General features: G+C 41.7%; 1 protein-coding gene across 1 annotated transcript in view; it reads left to right on the top strand.

The window, feature by feature from the left end:
• The first annotated feature begins 1872 nt into the window (after positions 1–1872).
• Positions 1873–21679, top strand: part of LOC121698913 (fibroblast growth factor 14) — a 70913-nt gene continuing 51106 nt past the window's right edge. Inside the window, exon 1 of the mRNA XM_042081424.1 lies at positions 1873–2675. Within this exon, the coding sequence (XP_041937358.1) occupies positions 2213–2675 (463 nt within the window). The 5' untranslated portion in view covers positions 1873–2212. The remainder of the gene's footprint in view (positions 2676–21679) is intronic.

Raw genomic sequence — 21679 nt, 5'->3', positions numbered from 1 at the left:
GAGCTGATGCTCAGGGGCCCTCTACAGAAGACCTGCTGGCATTGCAGTTATTCCTGCTGTTTCCCCCTCAGAGAAAAGACTCTGCAGTCTGGAACTAGAAACCTACTGTAACTATACTTTTAGTAACTGAAATTGCAGTTGCTCTGCTTTGAGGCCTGTATAGCTATTGATGGATGTGTTTCTGGAGGAAATTAGGCTATGTTATATGAGGTGAGACTAAAGCAGTCTCTACACTCTGTGCACTGTGAGGGGGAGCCTATAAAGAAACTTCTTTCATGTTTATGTACAGTAATTTGCAGTCATTCCCATCTTTATACCTGTGGGTATAATTATTAATATATTGGGGGCAGCTGTGGCCTACTGGTTAGTGCTTCGGACTTGTAACCGGAGGGTTGCCGGTTCGAACCCTGACCAGTAGGCACGGCTGAAGTGCCCTTGAGCAAGGCACCTAACCCTCTCACTGCTGCCCGAGCGCTGCTGTTGTAGCAGGCAGCTCACTGTGCCGGGATTAGTGTGTGCTTCACCTCACTGTGTGTTCACTGTGTGCTGAGTGTGTTTCACTAATTCACGGATTGGGATAAATGCAGAGACCAAATTTCCCTCACAGGATCAAAAGAGCTTATATACTTATACTTATATAAGTTATTTCAATGTTGTGGTGTGTGTGTGTGAGAGAGAAAGAGAGAGAGAGAATGTGCATAGAAATTATTTTCTTGCTTTCAGAAAATGCTTTGACCTGTTCTAACAGCCTCCCACACCGTTGTGGAGAGCCTCTGCAGTCATTGCTGTGATACCACAGAGCTTTGGCCTTTTGAAGAGAAAATCACAAACGAATAGATGGATCTTCAGAATAAATACTGTAGTATTCTTCATTCTGTGAAAGTGAATGACACGTTTGACTTCAAAAATGTCAGCATCACTGCCACATTGCATTTATCAAGGAACCCAAAGCCCTTTACATGCAGTGAAGTGGGGACCTCACTAACCACCACAAATGTGTAGCTTAAACTTGTCTTCTCTGAGCATTCTGCCTGTAGGAGTCTTATAATGATGGGTCATTATAAGAGGCATTAGAATATCATGCCAATGAGACATATCCCTGAACAGTTTAATTAAAAAAAAAAAAAAAAACTGAAATATATTTTCACAACAATTAGGTCAAACGTAGTATTTAATCTAAAACCTGTAGAGCAGTACACCACGACATGATTTTCGAGGAGACTAATGACACAACACTTCCAACAACACTTGTGACAATGCAACAACAGCATTGCAACAGTAAGCTGCAGATAGCCTAGCCTTCTTTCATCGTTACATTCCCTGGAGTTGGCCGGCCCACCGCCACAGCGAGGTGGATAGCGTTGTAGCCAATGACCGCCGGAAGGAACCCGCAGGTGCCCTGATGGGCAGAAATCGGGCTCTGTCTGTGCATAGCATAATGCAGTAAGACAACAAATCTGCATGAAGCGGTGATAACTTGTTGATTTTTGACGACGGGCACCCACCACGAACACGTCTAAGTTTCGTTGGCTTGGCAGCCAGTCGTCCTCCTTAGGGATAGAATTGCAGCTGTTGCTCTGGAAAACAGCTGGAATCACACAGCGTTCGCTCTTTGAGGAATTCCAGGATGCTGGAGGAAATCGCAATGCTGTGATATCGCAGTGCACTTCAGAGCAAGACGCTGGCCACGTCAATTACACAGGAGAGAAATCCTGCGCTTTCACAATATTTTGTCTGTCTCTACTCATATGTTAAGGGCATCTCACTCGTGACGGTGTGCCAACCACGTGTCTACGTAATGGGAAGGCAATCTTTCGTCTCAACCCCTCCTCCTACATCTGTTTCCAACGCACAGGTCCAGTGCTACGTTGATGTATTTTTACCGGACGCACAACTCTTTTAGAGAAGGGTCGTTGGCAAAGCCACATCATACACATAAAAGAGAGCCGCGAGGACAGCATAAGGAAAACAAACTTAAGTCTGGCGGAATACTGACACCCGGAATTTTCAAAAGAGCCATGCAGTTTGAAAATGAAGACGTCAGCAGCTGAAAATTGATCTGTCCCCGGTTTTAAAGAATACCAACGTGACGCGACTTGATTTTGGCTATGTGTTTAGTTGGTACAACAGTAGCTGTCTCTGTATAGGATGCATCCTCCTCTGGCTCTCGACGCTGTGCAGATCCACCCTTTCCACGGAGCGACGAACTAATATGCAATGGTTTTCTGCTTTGAAATCCCTCGCGTTTTACCGTTATCCCGCTAGTTCTGTGTGTTTGTCGGCCACACACACACAACCGTGCGACAAATGCGATTTAAACAGTATATTTTGGTTACTGATAACCCGGGGAGGAGGCACTATTGGTAACCTGCCGGATAATAACATAACCTTCATCATAAAGTGCAACGAAATATTTCTCCACGTGAAGGAAAGCGCAGCGGACCCCGGGTTTCACCAGTTATTTTCTATGGTACAAGTGGTAGCTCCGGCCAGGAGAACTGATCCAATTGGGCTATTATGCAACCGCAAAGAGCTCTTCTCTATGAGGGTGTCTAGGCTGCTGGGTTGCTCTTCGCCCAAATCAATGTGGTTTCTTTGGAACATTTTCAGCAAAGGATCGCATATGCTGCAGTGTCTTTGTGGCAAGAGTCTTAAGAAAAACAAGAACCCAACTGGTAAGACCCCCGTGTGTTGTTTGCCTCCTGTGACTGCACTATTGTACAATGCTTACGGTGATGGTGTTAGATCTGCAATCGCATTTGTGCAGCAAGTGAGCGCATGGGGGGGAGGGGGGAGAAAAGGGGGAATAAGTTATCATCGCCGAGCCACTGTTGGCGAGCCAGGGCGCAGCATATCATGCCAACGAATAAAGAGCCCCTCTCTACCGTAGCCGCATGATCAGATCGCCCAACTTTTTTGTGCGGTTGGGTACATGGTTTCGGTACATGTGTTTAACTCTTGACTCCAGACTTGGAGGAATGCGGTATTCATTTTTTGCGTGGCTCTTCCCATTCAGGTTTTTAGTGCTGGGTTGCTGCAGTAGCACTTCTGCAACACTTCGGGGTTACAGACTGTCTACAGTAGACTATGGCACAGGCAACACACGCATTATCCCTTTGACTTCAATAGCACTAGACAGCCGGTTGATATCTGTTGATATTTTGCATCCTAACTAACGTTAATTAATAGTCACACAAGTAAACGATAATACAGGAACATGCTTTCTCCAACATGCAAATGGTTGATTTAAAATGCACGTGCTATACTATGGCATACTTTCAGTTCTTTATAACAAGCACACACACATAAGGGAATACAGTGCTGATGCGTAAAACTGCATCGCAAGTGATCTCTAAATTATAGCCTACCCTATTGTCGCCAAGACAGATAGCCTTAACAGGTTGCTATTGAAAATCAAACGCAGATAAAAGGTAAAAAAGGTGAAGGTTTAGATTACAAAATCAATTTTAAGTCTACACTGTTCATTAGGCTCTAAGTTATGTGGCCGAGCGACGTGCTGCTAAATTAGAAGCCTTGCTTCCCCATTCGACGTTGGCACTGCAGTGGAGGAGATCATAGCTTCTCCAGCACAGCTGACGCCGGGAGATCACCGAGCGACAAACCAGACCCCCACATTTATTTGTCTATCCAGGTCGTTATTCGTTCAAATTGTAAATAAGAATGAATTCAGGAAAGCAAGGAGAGGGTCCCATGCCGCATATTAACGGCTCTGGTGGACAGATGGATGTTGAGGGAAAGCTGCGTCGGGCTCTCTCTCTCTCTCTGTGTGTGTGTGTGTGTATGTGTGTGTGGATGCTGAGTCCGTTTCTGCGGAAGCTCCCCCCGGTCGAGAACGTGCTGCAGTGAAATCGCTAACTTCCACAAGTAGCTCAGTGGGGGCTTACCATTACCGTGGTGAAATGGAACCCAGAGTAGCGGCAGTATTCTGCACTCAGTGCACATTTATGGGGCTTGGTTGTTGGCACTCTCATCCAGGGAAACCAGCACTGTTTATAAGTAGGCTACACATGAGCATAAGGCCATTCGACCACCAGTGGACTGTTACCAGCACCCCTTGTTGTTGTCTTTTTCTGTAGTTTTGTGCTCACGTAAGTGATGGCTCATTTGGGCCCTGACCTGGCGCATACAGTACCTGGGCCAGGTCTGGGCCAAAGCTTTTCCCATCTCCCCTCTACTCTCTGGTGCCACTTTGACTGCCACAGAGGTTAATGAGATCAGCATTAACTGTGATGGAAAGCACACTGCCAGTGACTGCACTGTTGTTTTATGTAAATACCTTGTTTGCATAACTGTCAAAACTGTGGCAAGCCTCAGCCACTGTACAGACTGCAGTGAATAGTCAGCACAATTAAAGTGAAAGTTAATTCATGAACAGACAGCAAGATATGCGGTTGACTGAGCTACCTATTTGGAAGACAGTGGTGGTACAATATGACTCAGTCAGGCCACATTATGTCATAACCACAACAGAGACCTGCTCTTCCTGTGTGTGTGTGTGTGTGTGTGTGTTCTCCACTCTCATCCTCTGGTGGTAGCATTTATTGTTGTAGTATTAATTGTTACCCGAGGTCTCCTCTGCAATGTAGCTCTAATGTTATTCCTCATTGTTGTAAGTCACTTTGAATAAAAGTGTCTCCTAAATCAATACATGTAAATCTGTGTGTGTTTGTGCGCGCGTGTGTGTGTGTGTGTGTGTGTGTGTATCTGTAATGTCTGCACATAGCAAAGGTATAAGAATGAGAATGCAAGGTATAGAAGGTATGCAGGTTCTTTGTAGAGCCATTTGTTTTATTGTGTGTGTGTGTGTGTGTGTGTGTGTGTGTGTGTGTGTGTGTGTGTGTGTGTGTGTGTGTGTGTTTGTGCTCATGGTATGCACGTGTGTGTTTGTAGTTTGGGTGAAAATGAGTGCACTGTCCAACGAGAGGCATCACTGCTCACATTAGACTTGTGGAGTCGAGGCTGTTCTAAATCTGGTACGCAAGATAAAGACTCCCTCTGCACATCTGTCATGTGCTCTCTTGTGGAACCTTTAAGTATGTAATCAGGACAAAAGTCAAACACTCTTTTCTGCAGAGTTCAAGCATGCTGAGCCTTTCCAATACCATAACAATCCCAAAGAAGACAAGAGCAATGTTTTGGTTGTAGCACAGTTGCATAGGTGGTAGTTACTCTCACTTTCGTCATTTGAAGGTACTGTATGTCTTCAATTGCCTCTGCAGTAGGGTAATCCCACAGCATCAGCAGCATCATTGTCATTATGTAGACCTATTTTTGATATTATGTTTATATGTTTGTCAAGTCATGCAATTTCTGAATTCAAGTTGCAAATAGTAGTGAGATGTGTAGTAGCATAAAGCCATTTGTGTGTGGCGTGTGTGTGAGCTCGTTCACATGCATGCGTGAGCGTTCATGTGTGTGTTTCTACGTATGTACTGTGTGTGTGTCCGGGACAATGTTACAGTAGCTTTTCCACGTGCAGCATTTACTTAGAATGTGTTCCACTAAAGTCCTTCAACTCTGTGGTGTGACGTGCACTTCCAGTTTCACTAAAGGTCTGTCTGAAATGCCATGATGGGCCCACGCTTTGTGGACAGCCTATGGCACAGGTGCTGGTCCCCTGACCTGGATTGGAAGTGAGGAGAAGAATGAACACATGTACGCAATTTACTTAGGGCTGCCACGTGTCAGGCTGCCTTATACAATATCACTGAAAAGTCACCAAGTGGTTCTCTCATAGCAAAACAGTCACAACTGCTAGTGCTAGCTTCCGTGATGCAGTATTTCACTGGTGTGCAGTCTCCTAAATGATGGGTCTGAGACTTGTGGAGCAGTGGACTGATTGATTTATGCCACAGCCATGCTAGGCAACTCAGATAGCAGCTCATTTCTGTACAAAGCAGTAAGAAGAGTTATAATACTGTATATTGGGTAGCAGTCTCGTCTGTCACTCACCACACAACAAAGTGAGAGTTTGCTAACTGAGACCAGGGAATATCCACTGCTCAACGAATATGTATTTCCAAGGGGTGCTACCAGTGGTGAAATTAAACTTAAAGGAGAAATTGATTTTACATGGACCTTGATCGCTAGACGTCGCCTACTGTCGATAGGAAAAAACACAACCAAAATCGATGCTACCGAGCTGGAGTAGCTGCAGCTAATGGTCAGTGCTCCCAGTGAGCTACAATGCTAGGTCTGGGGGCATTAAACCCTAGAATTAACGATATGAAGGTGCATTATACGTCCAAAAGAGAAACATTTCTGACCTGGAGATAGCCCAAGTGACGTTGCAAGGATTGCAAGGTTAAAGGTACACTATGCAGTTTTAGGGATTTTTGGGCACTGTAGAGCTCCCTTTAGAGTCGCGATATATTTATATTTTACTCTGCTGTTGTAAATAGCAAACTTCTTGTGACTTGTCCACCCTGTACGCACTGAAAATGCTTTAGTTGTGGAGGTGGGGGATTAACAACAGGCAAAAACTATCTCCAAAGTGTTTTATTTACTGACAAGGTAATGTTTCACAATTCTCGCAAGATTGGTTGGTCCGCCGTTGTTGAAGTTGCATGGCTGGTTTGGCAAAGTAAAAGGAACTCTCTCCACATATGGCTCTATGGACCCTTTCAAGAGAGTTCCATTATCAGCATCATAGTTGGCCCCACAAGACTTCCTTTTTAACATTCCATATGTTATCTTAATGCAGAGGAAGTAGATTGGGGCCCAAATAGAACGTTCAAGCATTGTTTTTGTTTTTATTGTTGAAAGGGTCCATATGTGCAGGAAAAGTCTAAGGTCCAAGATATTCCATGAATTCAACTCTTCAACTTTCAGATTTACTACTTTGCCGATTTACTGTGCTATGCCGTCTCAAAAACTTGTATTCAGTTGAGAGGTGACGTAAGATTCGAGCATAGCCACCGCTCACGTTCAAATTGATAAATGCCATGATTTGCGTGGAGATGAGTGTATGTCTGTCTTACACCTGTAGGTCATACGTTCGTTTCATAAATGAGGGTCATTTTGAGAAGTCATCTGATGACAGTGTAAGCCTGGCTTTAGATAAAACGCAAGCACTGAGCGAGAGGTCAAGATTTAACATCATTAAAGTGCCATCCATCCTCGCTGGCGTCAAACAGCCTTTCACTTTTAATCAATGAGTCAACCCTTGATTGGTGAAGGACAGTCCTCAGCTTTCATCTGATCATTCTCTCCCAGCACGGGCCTTGAATTGTAGAGGTTAGCACATTGTGTCTACTGTTACCAATAGTGAGAGATATCCAGTTTGGTTCAATACAGCGAATACACAATGTGAATACACAATCTGTCGAGAGGAATTCCTCAGTAAATTTCCCTACAGGCAGGCATTCTGTATTAACGGCCCCAGTTTTCATTTCCAAAGACAGGCAGACCAGTCTCAGCAGGCTGGTACTGAAACAGGCATTTCCTCTTTAAAAGCAAAACAATCAATTTGATCAGAAAAAGATCAATTAGTCACAGATCAATATTCATCTACGGATTTGTTTTCTCCCTTTTTACTTCCCTTAGCTTCTAAAATGTCACTCTAAACAGACGCCGATAGCAGAATGAGTTTGGGTTTGCCGTGAGGAGAGCCTATGCTGATCTCATTTCAGGGCTGTTGAACCCTCATCTGTGGATGAGTCGTTATGTGAGCCCTTGATAGTACAGTTTTCAAAAACTGTCGAGAGGGGAATATTGGCTGCGGGAGTATTTCATCCTCTCTAGGCATCTATCTATCCCCCCCTCCTTCACCATAACAGGCACTCTGCTGTCACCCTTACAGGCTTCGCTTAAGCTGACGTAAACAATTTCCGTGTAGCTTTAAAAACAGAAAAGGGCAGAAAATGTTTCACCGTTGGAAGAGTTTGTAACATCTCTGAAGCTGGACAGAAGCAGTTGCTGTAAAGAATAAGACTTTTTTTTTAACCACAATGGAATTGAAATTATGTGATTTTGAAAAAAAATATTAATACCCCTGTACATTTTCTCTCACCATTCTTCTGTGTATCCTTTTGTGTATCTGTCTCAGGCAAACATTTGTAGCTCAACAATTTTGTGTAAATGTTCCATTTCAACGGTAACCATTCATCCGGTCCCCATGCATGTTCACGTAGAACTCTTTCTCAATTGTTTGCGGGTGTTTGTAATGTTCAAAGAGAACTCAAGGCAAACAGAAAATAGTTTGCAGACGTTTGCTAATTGCATTTCTTAACATTTATCCTCCCCCCCTAATAAAAATGTGAATGCCTAAAATACAAGCACAAAAGAAAGATAATAGAAACATAGAATATGAAAGCTGAATTAAAAGCTAATGAGGTACATTTTATGATGGGTCTGAAAATTGTCTACATTAAGAGCTCATGTGGTTAGTCTCATCTAACTCTCTTAGTCTCATCTAACTCTCTCAGTCTGTCTTAGTCTCATCTAACTCTCTTAGTCTCATCTAACTCTCTTAGTCTCTCTTAGTCTCATCTAACTCTGTTAGTCTAATCTAACTCTCTGCTCTTGAGTGCAGAGCAAACAAATAGAGCTGTGGGGGTATGTGTCTCTGTGCGCTCCATGCTTTGGGGGACGGGACGGGTGTGTGTGTGTGTGTGTGTGTGTGTGTGTATGTGTTTTGCTCTCGCCCTCAATGTGTTATTGACCCGCTGTGGAACAGGGCTTGCCGCGCACGAGAGGTAATCAGTTCGAGGTCACATACACCCTTTCAGGTCACTGACATGGAGAGGGAGAGGGTGCTGGCCTATTAATATGGAGAGTCAGACAGATAGCAGATGGGCCTGGCACGGACGTGGACTGGAAGGGAGTGGGCACTAAGTATTTCGTCATACTGAACAGGGAGCCCATAACTGTTGGGTCACCCAGGATTGTGGGTGGACAAAGAGTTATTCATCAACAACAACAACAACAACAATAACAACAACAGCAACACATTGCATTTATATAACGCTTTTCAAAGCACCTCAGATATTCTGGCAAGATCATATTTTTTAACAAAATAGTTTGGAACATGTTTGACAAGGCTGGAAGAGGAGTTGGATTATTTACGAAAATGCGCATTTCAGATATGTTGAAATATATACAGTATTGAAAAATTGCAAGTTAAATGTTCAGTCAGCGATCGTACGCGATTTCAAGACCATAATATTTTTTTTCACATTCAGTAATCATCTCCTCACGACTGCTAACTGCCCATTCCGCGATTACACTGTAAAAAAACATACTAAGTTCCGCAACAATTGAAGGTTCTAAAATTCTATGTTGAATTCAATGAACCCAGATATTCTTTAGAACGTTTATTTCCCAACATTCCCGTCACACCGGTGTGACAGTACTCTAAGGGTTAAGCAGCACAGGGTCTGAAAACTGGACAAGCAAACAAACATGTACAACAAAAATGAAAACATGCATGGAGTTTCTCTGCGAATACTGAAGGGAAGGGTGAGCTACTGTACCTCTGGTGTGTTTCATTTGGTTAAAATATAACGTGCTTTGTTTTTGACAAAATTGTCTGCTAATAAATGTAAATTTCAACAGAAACATAAACATATGTGAATTCCCGTGCAATCTTTAACCCAATTCTGAGTTTCAATCATTATTATGTGCTTCTCACTCTCGTGAAATTGTTTTAGTGCCCAAATGTTTGGTTACATCAACATTGTTATTTTGAAAGTGAAATACAGTAGGCCTACAGGTATAGGTACAGGTTATGTACACATTTTTAAAGATATTTAGTAAGAATGTTCAATTAAACACAAAAATAGAAATTGTGTGCTGCAGAAGAGGGATACACTAGTATACATGGCCCAGCCATACCGTTGTGTCTGCTGGCTGTGAGGACAAATCTGATGCAGTTAGCTTACCCTGTGTTTAGAGGGAGTGTCTGTTGTGTTTGAGAGCGTGTAATTTGGGCAATGTTTAAATTTTAGTGTTGGTCCTAACGCAAGCAACACAATGTTCTCTCTCAGCCGTGAAGAATTATCTGCAAGCATGTTGGATATCAGCAAAGATTTCTTGTTGTCAATGTCAGATTTTGATTTTGTAAACTCAACCCAGGTTTAGGTTAAATAAGAGGTTTTCATTTGATAAGTATTTTTTAGTAATGTTAAGCCCTGAAAAAGACCAAGTTGTCTGGTCGAAACATGTTGGCTTTTTAATTCATGTAGCCATTAAAATAAGGGCTTTTAAACGCATCCTTCTTCATCACCCTGCTTCGAGTGCTTTGAGTGCCTGCTCTTTGCCATGGAATAAAGCAACGGCTTTCAAGTCAAAGGAGTTTGTGTGTGTGTGTGTGTGTGTGTGTGTGTGTGTTCATGTACCTGTCTGTCAGGTATCCATGTGATTTATGTTCCATGCTATTTGTAAGTTGTTTGTGCTGCGCTGTGCTGCTTCCAAGCCCATTTAAAGTTCTGTGAGTCGTAAGTAGGGCTGCTTGGGCCAAAATGACTAATTTTCTGTGCTTTTTGCTTGAGGCAAACTTTTGTGATGGAAACGTCCCGACCTCTCTTAGTGTTGACAGTCTGGTCTGGACTGTACTTAGCCTCGCATTTCCTCAGGGAACGCTGTCGCATTACACCTGGTCATCTTGTTTCAGACCAGAAAGAGAGGTGGAGGAGGTAAATGGGGAGAGATGCAGAGTTTTACTGACTGTGCACTTAGGCCGGATAGAGTCAGGTAGCCTCGGGTTAGTGTGTGTGTGTGTGTGTGTGTGTGTGTGTGTGTGTGTGTGTGTGTGTGTGTTCCTTTCAAGAGTAGGCTGCACCGCCTGCACACTGGAGGACCAACTCATTGCGTTTTCTCTACAGTGTGAATAAGTGAACTCTGTTGGGTGAAATAAGGCATATTTAAAGGTAATGTTGATATCAAAGGTGTGTTTCAATTCTACTGGGAAGTGGATAAAACCTTATCACCACAAAGCAAAAATGTCAGTAGGTAGTTCAAAAGTTTAATCTATGAAATCTATGATATATAAGTGACTCCAACTTAACCTGTCTGTTGAGAAGGCATACCAGTTCAGGGCAGAGTCAGCTGATATTAGGGTATGGGCTCTGTGCATTGCTGTTAACAAGCACCTGAAGAGAACTAATTCAATTGTACCAAAATGTGTGCTCACCGAAAATCCTTCCCTCCTTGTTTTGTGCAGCCACTGCACGTAGGCTGGCGTTTTTAGGAAAAAGGTGGAAGCTAAAATCGTTTTTTAATAACGACTTGAAGCCTTAGAGCCGCCCACGGACATTAAGACTCGCGTACGTTGTATTTCTTACGTTTTGGTACAACTAAAGCACTTATCTTCAGGTGCTTGTTGACAGCCATGTCTACGAACAGGAAACTGGTTTGCCAACCTCAAGTAAGCTTGTGAACAGAGCCCATAGCCTTTTTTCTGCATGAACTTTTCATTCTTCCTGAGACTCCCATCCTGTGAGATGGATCACTGGAGATCACCACTTTTCCTTTTCCATTTGTAAAAGTGAAACCATAGTTTTTGTACCTCTGCATATTGGCCCAGGGTGTGCGAGAGAGAGAGCTGAGAGTTGAGTCGTGTTAAACTGGAGACGTCTGTGTCCAATCAGGCAAGGATCTCTTGTGATGTGGTCACCTGTCAGAGGCTGTTAGGTGAAGCTCCTTCATCCTCCTACCTCTTCTTCACCCTTCCTGCCTCCCGAACTCCTCTCTCTTTGTAGCCATGCTGAAGCCTGCAGGATATCGGCGTCTGTAACAACAGAAGCTTACCCTCTGTGTGTGTATATGTGTGTGTGTGTGTGTGTGTGTGTGTGTGTGTGTGTGTGTTTGTGTCTGTGTAGGTGTGTGTGCATCTCTCTCTCTCTCTCTATCTCCCTCATTCTGTGTGTGTGTATATATGTGTGTGTTAATGTATTTAGCTCTATGTGTATGTCAGTGTATGTCTATCTATCGGTGTGAGTGTATGTGTGTGTACATTTGTGTGTGAAAGGGAGAAGGGGGGAAAGGGAGAGCGAGCGAGAGTTTGCCTTTTATGTCAGACTCTATATCCTCTAGTGCCTCGTGGTTACTCATTATGACAATACAAAGGTTTTTATTGATTTTTGCATTGTTTTTGCACCTTTTTTTCAGAATCCCTGGCACTGCTGAGGAATAGTGTCTATTGCAGTTTAACAGACAAGCAGTGCAGCTGTAGAACTGTGAAAACAGTGAGAGTGTGTTAAACCATGACCATTTTTATACATTCTTATCACATGTTTGAAACATAATATCTAAGAGATATTCTACTTTGTATCACATTTCACTCGAGAAAAATCATGATTTTCTGGATGTGTTTATTTTTTTTTTCTTGTACGTAGTCAGATAGCATGTCTGTGGTGTTCAGTGCTGATGCTTGTGTAGTATACAGTAGTAATTTACTTTGACATTTCGCTAAATAACACCTCACAAGACGAGGGTGTTGAATCAACTCTTCTCCCCTCCTCGTCCTTCCACTCTTTCTCACCCGTGTGTTGGGTCGGTTCGATGAACAGGGGGGATTTAGATGTGCCGTCGGGGGTTAAATTTAGTCCAAGTGCTCTAGTCATGTTAGAAACGCAGGTCTGAGAAACTAAAGCTTCAAAGTGATGCAGACACTGCGTGGCTCCTGTCTGTTTTTTTCTTCTTTTTTGTTTTCATGCCTTTCCTCTCTCTCTCTCTCTCTCTCTCTCTCTATTTCTCCGCTGCAATCTGCAGTCAGCCCATGATCCAATCCCCTCTCGCGCCGCAATAAAAAAGGCACCCCTCCCCTCCTTTCCCCCTCTTCTTCCTCCTCCTCCTGTGGTGATAACAACACAACAATCCACGGCGTGGCCTACATTTTCTGGCTGCGCTAATTGTGATTTCCTGTTTTCCACTGGAAAGAACTATGGAGTGTTAGGAATTGGCTCTTTTCTTAGAGCATGCCTAATGTCATTCATTCATTCATTCATTCATTCATTCATTCATTCACCCTTATAAAGATGCCAATGGTTGGCTTGACTCTCAAGAGTTGGTATGTCCCCATGCCAGCTTGATTTTGTTATGTTGGACTTAACCATATGGATCCATTGATTTTTGTTGCTGTTGTTTGATTGTAGACTGTTACTAAGCTGTATATACAGTGAGTTGTGTGCAGTATGTGCCACCAGCACTAGTTTGTATGCATAAGGAGAACCTATCTAATCAGTGTACTTCAAAGGACATTCCATGATCTCAACTGGGCCTCTTGATGCTGATATAGCTCTTTCTGCACTTACTGTACGCAAACACACTTGAGATTAACATGAACTGTATTTCAGGGAACATATAGTTTCTTCAGAGAATATGGATGGGCAAACAACACTTGATACTTCACAGAATTCAAGCTGTTTGTACCCCCAGTAACAAGAAATAAAAAAAAAAGATATTTTAAGGTAGCCAGCTTCAGCATGAAGCTTTTGGAATGAAAAATGTCAGGCCTAGAGTTGTCAGTGTCAACGGACTTCAAGGAGGAATGATAGATAAACCAACCACTATGCAGGTTCAGGTATTTTTGGAGACTGTAGAGCCCCCCCTAGAGTTGGGATATATTTATATTTTACACTGCCTTTGTAGCCTAAATAGCTTACTTCTCGTGGCTTGTTCCCCTTGCACACAATGGAAATTATTTTGTTGTGGGGGTGAAGGAATAGCAACAGGCAAAAACGATCTCCAAAGAGCTATATCTACTGACAAAGTAATGTGTCACGATTCTCGCGAGATCTCTTTGGGATTCTATTCTTGAAGTTGCATTGCTGGTTATCTTGTTAGCGACTCGCTACGGCTGTACTGTATGGATATGCTAGGTGAATGATTCTCCTATTACAATTTCATTTACCACCAAATTGGCTTCGTAAAGGTTATATTAAGGTGAAAATCTTGCATAGTGTACCTTTAATCATCTGTGATTGCTCTGTCAATAAGATTGTCAGATTTGTCATAAACATGATAGTGTTTGCTTAGACTGAGGTGATTGTAATTATTGAGTACAAAAAGTTAGTTAAGTTAGTGGATTTTTTTTTCAATTAGTAAAATTACAATGAAAAAGAACAACAGTTTCACTCACAGTTCACTAGTAGGCTTCTGGTCATCATGACTTGTCCTAGAACAATTCCTTCTTTGAAACTGTGAGTCAATTGGAGATATTTATAACTCCAATATGGGGTGTGGCCTCTGACATTTGTAAGGGATGTTGAGTGTAAGTCCTGCCATAGAGTCTCCAAGATGTGTTGAGTCCTCGTCCTCATGGATATAGACAGGTTGGTCCAGATTATCGACAGGCGGATTTGTAAGGCTCTTGGTAAAGAGCTGCCAGGTAGGTCAGCGATCATAACAGCATTGTGATATACCTTACAGAATGGCACAGTTCTTATTATAAAGTTTTCAATAAGGATACATCTTTGGTCTTTCACTACACCCCATTCAATTATAGGAACTGGTGCTATTAAATCAATGATAGTATGCACTTACTGTACTGTAGGTCAAGAGCATTATTTCTAAATGGTCTTTTGCCCTGTTTATAGGATTTATTATTCTAGACTTATTTGATGTGCATTTAACTTAGTTTGTAGGCTTATACTTAAAGCTGATCCGTATGAGACATAGCATGTTTGATTAATCTTTCTAGTAAGAATGCATAATGTCAGATCTGTGCTGCTATTTAATGGGCCGATGCTGTTAGATGACATTGGGCTTTTGTTGGGTGTTTTTTGTTCAGACTCAGGCTTGAATTATGGCCTTTTAAGAGCACTGCCATTTTTAGTGGCATGTCCAAAGTGTAGAGATTTATGAGACTCCTGAGTTTGTTTTTGTTATTATTGTGTTTTCAATGTGAGTTGAACCACACTGCAGAAGGCATTTGTCACACACTCACACATATAAGTACACACACACACACACACACACACACACACTCTCTCTCTCTCTCTCTCTCTCTCTCTCTCTCACACACACACACACACACACACACACACACACACACACACACACACACACACACACACACTCACTCACTCCAGCACACAGACACACTCACACCCATAGACACACTGATACACACTCTTTCTTTCTTACTTTCTTTCTCTCTATCCCTCCCTCTCTTTCTCTCTCTCTCTTTCACACACACACACATACAGTCGTCAGGCAGCCTGAGGTGTATGATAAGCTGGGCGTCAGGCTGAAGTCCTCTTGTCTGGGGGACCCTTTTGAAGTGAGAGCCTTTGAGTCTGGCCTGGAGGTGTTGGAGATGACCGGTGGCCACAGCTCCACCTGTCAGGGGGCTGGGGGTGTTGGGTCCAGGGTGGGTTGGATGGATGGATAGACAGCTGCTTGGCTCACTGACCTCACTGAGATCGAGAGGAGGACAATGGCCATCTCACAGCCTTGCTGTGTCTGATATGTATGACGATGGGATGTGCCATCACATGATGTGTGTTGTTAAGTGATTGTTTTATTTTTGATAAAAAATATGAAATATGTTTGGTTCCAAAACACTATCCATGAAAACATTAATACGTCATTTAATTGTGTTATTTAATTGTGTATTTCAGGTAATATCATTAAAATTGCAGTTGTGTTGTTTTGATTGAGAAAAAATAAATTAAATAACATTTACCCAATTACAGTTCCACTGAAATTACTTGGACAACAAAATAAAAAAATAAATAAAAAAGATTTATGAATGAGTTCATTAAAATGGAGGATATCGTTTTGGAATCAAACTCATATTCATATTCATATATTTCCGGAGAGGAGTCCGGATGGGTGCAGGGCTGAACACAATGCAGGTTACATTCACTTTACAGCAGTTGTACTGTAGCTCCTGTCTGTGTTGGAAGATTAAATCACTATTGAGGACTGCTTGGCGATTGTTTGTGTCTTTGTTTACTTGCTTTTGTTTGTTTCTTTGAAAGCATTTTTATAACTGTTCAAGGAAAAGGAAAGAGCTGCACATTCTCCATCCATCTGGATTCACTGCCCCACTGTAATGCAGCTACAAAGTACATGCCTCTACAAGTACTGTATGCCTCTTCCTGGTGATCACATCAAGTTTGTTGTTGTTTAGTGTTTGATAATCCCTTACAAAAAATAACTGCAGTTTTTGAAGAAGATTTCAGTACTGTGCATGTGCAGGAATGCAGTATTTTTGGACATGAGAAAATTGCATTGTACTCCTCTTAATAATCTAGCGATTATTTTTTCGATGCATCGATTAATCTAACGATTCATTTTTTCAGTCGGATTCGATTTCGATTCGATTATCGATTATCTCCCCATTAATTGACTAATAGCAATTTATACATGTTGATTTACATATCTGAATGAAAAAAACATGAATCCCTAACATTGCAATATATGTTTATTGCTCTGAAAATTCCAAAATAAAAGACTATACAAGTGCAAAGTAATGCATTCTTAGTCAGAGGTAGCATTCAATAGTTCAGTAGTGTATAGGTCTAATTGAGTGCCTGTCACTTTAAGACATTCGTGAGGGAACTGCATATGTGTGGATGCAATTCATAACGTAGTTAGTTCAAATAACGATTCGTACTTCTCCTTGGGACAAGCACTTTTGAGTCTTGGAAAACACTTTTCCATTTACATCGGGATTTTGCAAACATTCAGTGTCAGAGTCAATAAAATGAGCCCTGCATAAGTAACGAAATTGACAAGCAGCTGTAAGTAAGCATGCTAAACTCGACATCCAAACAGTATTCTAACGTTAGCTTTGAGATACTGCTTGATTGCATAACTTAACCTAGTTTAGTCTCCTCAGTTTACTATGTTGTGATAAGACCTTAGCAGAGTTAACTTTAATGCAGCAGTTTTGAACAAATTTGCGCATATTTTTTGCGTCAACGTCATCGATTACGTCAACGCGTTGTCCCAGCCCTACTCTAAATATGAAACTGCATTGTACAGTACAGTAAAATATCAGATTATTGTGCCATAAATGTAAGAATCTGAAAACATTTTCATTTGTATATATTTTGTGGTAGGGCTGGGCGATATGGCCTAAAAAAATAAAACATGGTTTTTTTCACATAAAACCCGATTTACGATTTTAATCGATTTTGATTGAAATCTGCATATCCTTCTTTCACAAGCGTCTTTAACCATATCTTTAAGCAAATACAGTTGTTTATTTACACACTTTAACCTTTGGCATCCATGTTTTTCACACATTCATGACCACAGAGGCGGTTCCTGATATTCCGAGGTGGCATGAACGGACCATAAGCCTCTATGCTTTTGGATGACCTCATTAATAACCTCCATTACTTTTGGCATCAGATCCTGCTTATGTTTGTTGCCCATCGGCAGCTGGATAAAGTTTAGAGACATTGGACATAGCCTATGCTATACACACACACACACACACCTATGCCAGATCATTTAGAGACATTAGACATAGCCTATGCCAGATTATGTTTCAGTGATCGAATTTAAAAAGAAAATCGATTTTTATAAAAAAATAAATCGATTTTTAATAAATAAAAAAAAAACCTCAATTTTTTGCCGAGCCCTATTTTTAGTTGTGTATATAATTATGTATTTGAAAGAAGTCTGCACTCTTAAGACAGAAATTGTGTGTAATTCATGTGATTCACTCTCCCCAGTCTTGGACACTTTTTGGCCTACATTTGCTTGAATGTTTTTCCATCGTAGACCCACCCAAAGTATTTCACTCAAAGAGCAGAGATTTGAGTGTGTTCAAGAGTCAGTGGATATAACTGGACCTATCAGGAGACCTTTTGAGCACATTTTTCTTTGATGTTCTTTGGTGTTTTATTCTTAACATAAAACATCTTTGGTCTGCCTTTATTTTAAGAGAATTTGATGGAAGGCAATATATTAGAAAAGTAAGTCTTGTATGGAATTATTATGGCCCACAGGCTGCACACATGTTTGGGATCTCTTTATATTGCATTAGTCAAGGTAGAAATAAAGTGGTGAATATAAAATAACTTTGAATACAAAAACATTTTTGGCCATTTACCATTCACAGATTAGCTTTTCTCAATTTATTTTAGTCTAGGACTACGCTTAGTCCATATATGGGAAACTAACCTTTGGTCTTAAAGGGTGGCCAAACTGTTTTTTTCTTCAATAAAACACCTGTATACAGTAGTAACATAAACAGAGGGAGATCAACTTTACCTCTTCAGACTGAAGACAGAAAATCCTGTGTCATTTCTGCTGCAAAGAGATAGGATGCTTCTCACTCAGTGGTGTAGTCTACGTGATACGCAGGACTATGCAGTATACCCACTTAAAAAGCATTACCATCTCAGTATACCCCCTTAAAATAGGCAAGGATACGTATTACTGTAACATTTGGGGTTGCTCACAGTATACAGCTAACTACATCACAGTATATCCACCACAGCTAACTAGACTACACCACTGTTCTCACTAATATGGAAACAACCACAACAGGATAAAGGCAAAGCAGTAGCCCCAAAGCAAAGGGTTGAGCCTCAGTCAGCTTTGCACTCTCTGGTGTTTTTGATGATTTTGCTGAGTGTATGTAATTCTGATACTGAGGAGGATAAGCCTGTAACCACTTAGACATGCTGTAGGTATTGACAGCCTTGCTTTTCCCTTATGTGTTCGTTTTTGTTTGCGCTGTCACTCCTGCGGATACAATGTTTTTTGATTGTGCGCACAGTTTGGTTTAATCTTTCCAAACAAAATCCGGTTTGAGATTAATCTGAGGATTTGGAATGCTCGCTTAATGAAATTAGTATTTTTGGATGCTTTGAGATAAAAGAGTATCAAAGCATTATGTGTGTGGGAATGTTTGTGCAAGTGTGTTTAAGCCTGTGTGTGTGTGTGTGTGTGTGTGTGTGTGTGTGTGTGTGTGTGTGTGTGTGTGTGTGTGTGTGTGTGTGTGTGTGTGTGTGTGTGTGAAATTAAGTCTTGTGTGTGTGTGTATGTGTGAAATGAAGAGAGAGAGAGGGAGAGGGAGAGAGAGGCACTGAATATGCTTCTAAAAGGCTATTTGTTGTTTTGTAGTGTTTACCTTTCAATTCTAACTACAGCCCTGGGGGGTATTCCAAATATGGTTTAGTGGCAAACCTGGGTAAGAGAGAGAGGGAGAGATAGAGAAAGAGAAGGAAATAGAGAGAAAGGGAGAGATAGAGAAAGAGAAGGAGAGAGAGTTAGAGATAGAGAGAGAGGGAAAAAGAGAGAGATCCCCCTCCCCCCAGTTTTTAGCACTTCTCCTTAATCTCCCACACACACCCTTTCCTGCATCTCATCCACTTGCACACACCCCATTGTACTCTCTTCTCACGCTAAGCCTTAGTATCTTTCCTTATTTTCCGTTTTTCTCCTCTCATCTTTTATTATTTTTGCTATTCATCTGTATTCAACAGCGTCACGGCATTCAGGGATGCTAACCTTTCCCTTCCTCGGCACTGTGAGTGCAACACCTCTGTTTCAACTCCCTCCCTGTGATTAATGAAGTGAGATCCTCACAAGTAATTAAACACACCAATGCTCACTTACAGTCGCTAAACGTAAGGAGATTACGTCGGACTGTGTCAGATACAGAGCTCGATTGTTTTCGGGAGGTAAAAAGCTAGACTGTTTTCTGGAGATACGAGCCCCACTGTTTTCTGAGGGTGGCAGAAAGGCATGACGGGACGTCTTACAGTCAAGCCAAGTTTATAGTGTCAGCCTGCTTGGTTGTAACTGTGTCAAGAGCACAACAGGAAGTGTGTGTTTGTGTTTGCGTGTGTGTCAGAGAGAGAGAAAGAGAGAGAGAGAGAGAATGTGTGTATGTGTGCTTGTGCTTGTAAGTGAATATGTGTGGACACATGCATACGTGTGTGTGTGTGTGTGTGTGTGTGTGTGTGTGTGTGTGTGTATGTGTGTGTGTGTGTGTGTGTGTGTGTGTGTGTGTGTGTGTGTGTGTGTGTGTGTGTGTGTGTGTGTTTGTGTTTGTGTGAGAGCCAGAAAGAGAGAGCGCCCTAGAGAGAAAGGTTGAGAGATGGACAGGACTGATGGAAGGTGACGGCTAGCCTGGCCTCCCGGGGACACCGCCCTGCTATTCGCAGTTACTGTAACGTGTCTCCAGGACATCAGACAGGTAGTTGTGAAGGTCAGTAAGGACATAAATAGAACTCAAATTCCCATAATGCAGTGCTCTGAACGTGTGCCATGCTTGAGCCATTCACTGCATTTACATATATCCATTATAACATTAACACATTTTTACCCAAAGCACAGGGCATGTGTCGATAGTCCCTATTTTGACCCTTGTGGTTTGCATGTTGCTGTAGAGGTTGAACTATAGTGGGGCCAATATTAGTTGGGCTTTGTAAATAGGCTATTAATGTAATTACTTATTTTCCACAATATGCTATTGTGATGCAATAAAATGTTTTGAATGTTGCTTTGGACAAAAGTGTCCTCCATAAAAGTAGCTTTAATCTTAAACCTAAAACGTGCTTTGCAGGCAGTTCTAGGCTGTCTCATCATTCTTTATTGGTATCCATACTTTCAAAGTGATACAGTACTGCTTTACATGAAGCCTGCAATAAGACTTCAATAAGACTGACAAACATATTAAGATTGACATAGCCATGTTATAAACTCTGGATGTCCAGAGAAACACACGTCACATGCTACCAAGCTGCCACTGCATCACTACCATTTCATGGCAATTACGTGTTGTTGTGATGTGTCACGTGACCCAATCACATTACTTGGCATTGACTACAATGCTCTACTATCACATAGTTGTGGCCTCGGTACAATAGTGTTATTATACTGGTTAAATTGTAACCTCTCATCCTAAAAGTTTGGACAGAGCAACTCACTAGACCAGATAGTCTAAGATGTGCTCTTGTTCTAAATGAATCGCTTACTTGGTTTCCTGGTTTGGCCTCAAGTCTACGTATATGCAATTTTTTCAGATTTTTCTGTCAAGAGTCTGTTGATGGGCCTGCACATGGTGTTGGCAGGCACCCCTTTAACTAGATAGAGAATGGTGAGGGTGCCATATGTGGTCTGACAAACTTAATGAAGCAAATTCCATGCACTATTGCTCAACATTACGTGGTTATGAGGTAAATGATGTAGCCATCACTTTCAGTGATTGTGGCCATTGCAGGTTTATGCTGCAACATGTCATTTATGGTAGAATGACATCTTCTATCTCTTCTCCTGTTGTAGCAGACTATCATTTGTCTGTAAAAATGTAATGCATCATATTGTTATTTACGTACACAAATACTCACACACATATGCACTCACATCCTCACATGTGTGTATTGTCTTGCTTTTGAGGTTAAGGTTAGTAAACTATTAGGGTTAACCTATATACTGTGCTAAGCTATATATCCATGCGATTACAGTATTTTCCAGTCATCAGAGCAATGTTCAGTCACAGATTTATTCATTATTCTGATTGGAAGGGAACTTAACCAGATCCACATCCACAAAGGCCCAGTTACATTTACATTACTTGGCACTGAGGACAAAACTGCATGAGAGTTGTTTTGTGTGCTCTTAGACAGGAGGTGCCAGGTTGTCTTCCACTACCCCTCCCCCCCCCTTCAACACACACACACACACACACACACACTCACACACACACACACACACACACACGAACACACATACACACACACAC

This window comes from Alosa sapidissima, chromosome 23, assembly GCF_018492685.1.
Source record: "Alosa sapidissima isolate fAloSap1 chromosome 23, fAloSap1.pri, whole genome shotgun sequence".
In the NCBI taxonomy this organism is placed as follows: domain Eukaryota; kingdom Metazoa; phylum Chordata; class Actinopteri; order Clupeiformes; family Clupeidae; genus Alosa; species Alosa sapidissima.
This window is presented reverse-complemented; position numbering and strand designations above follow the sequence as displayed.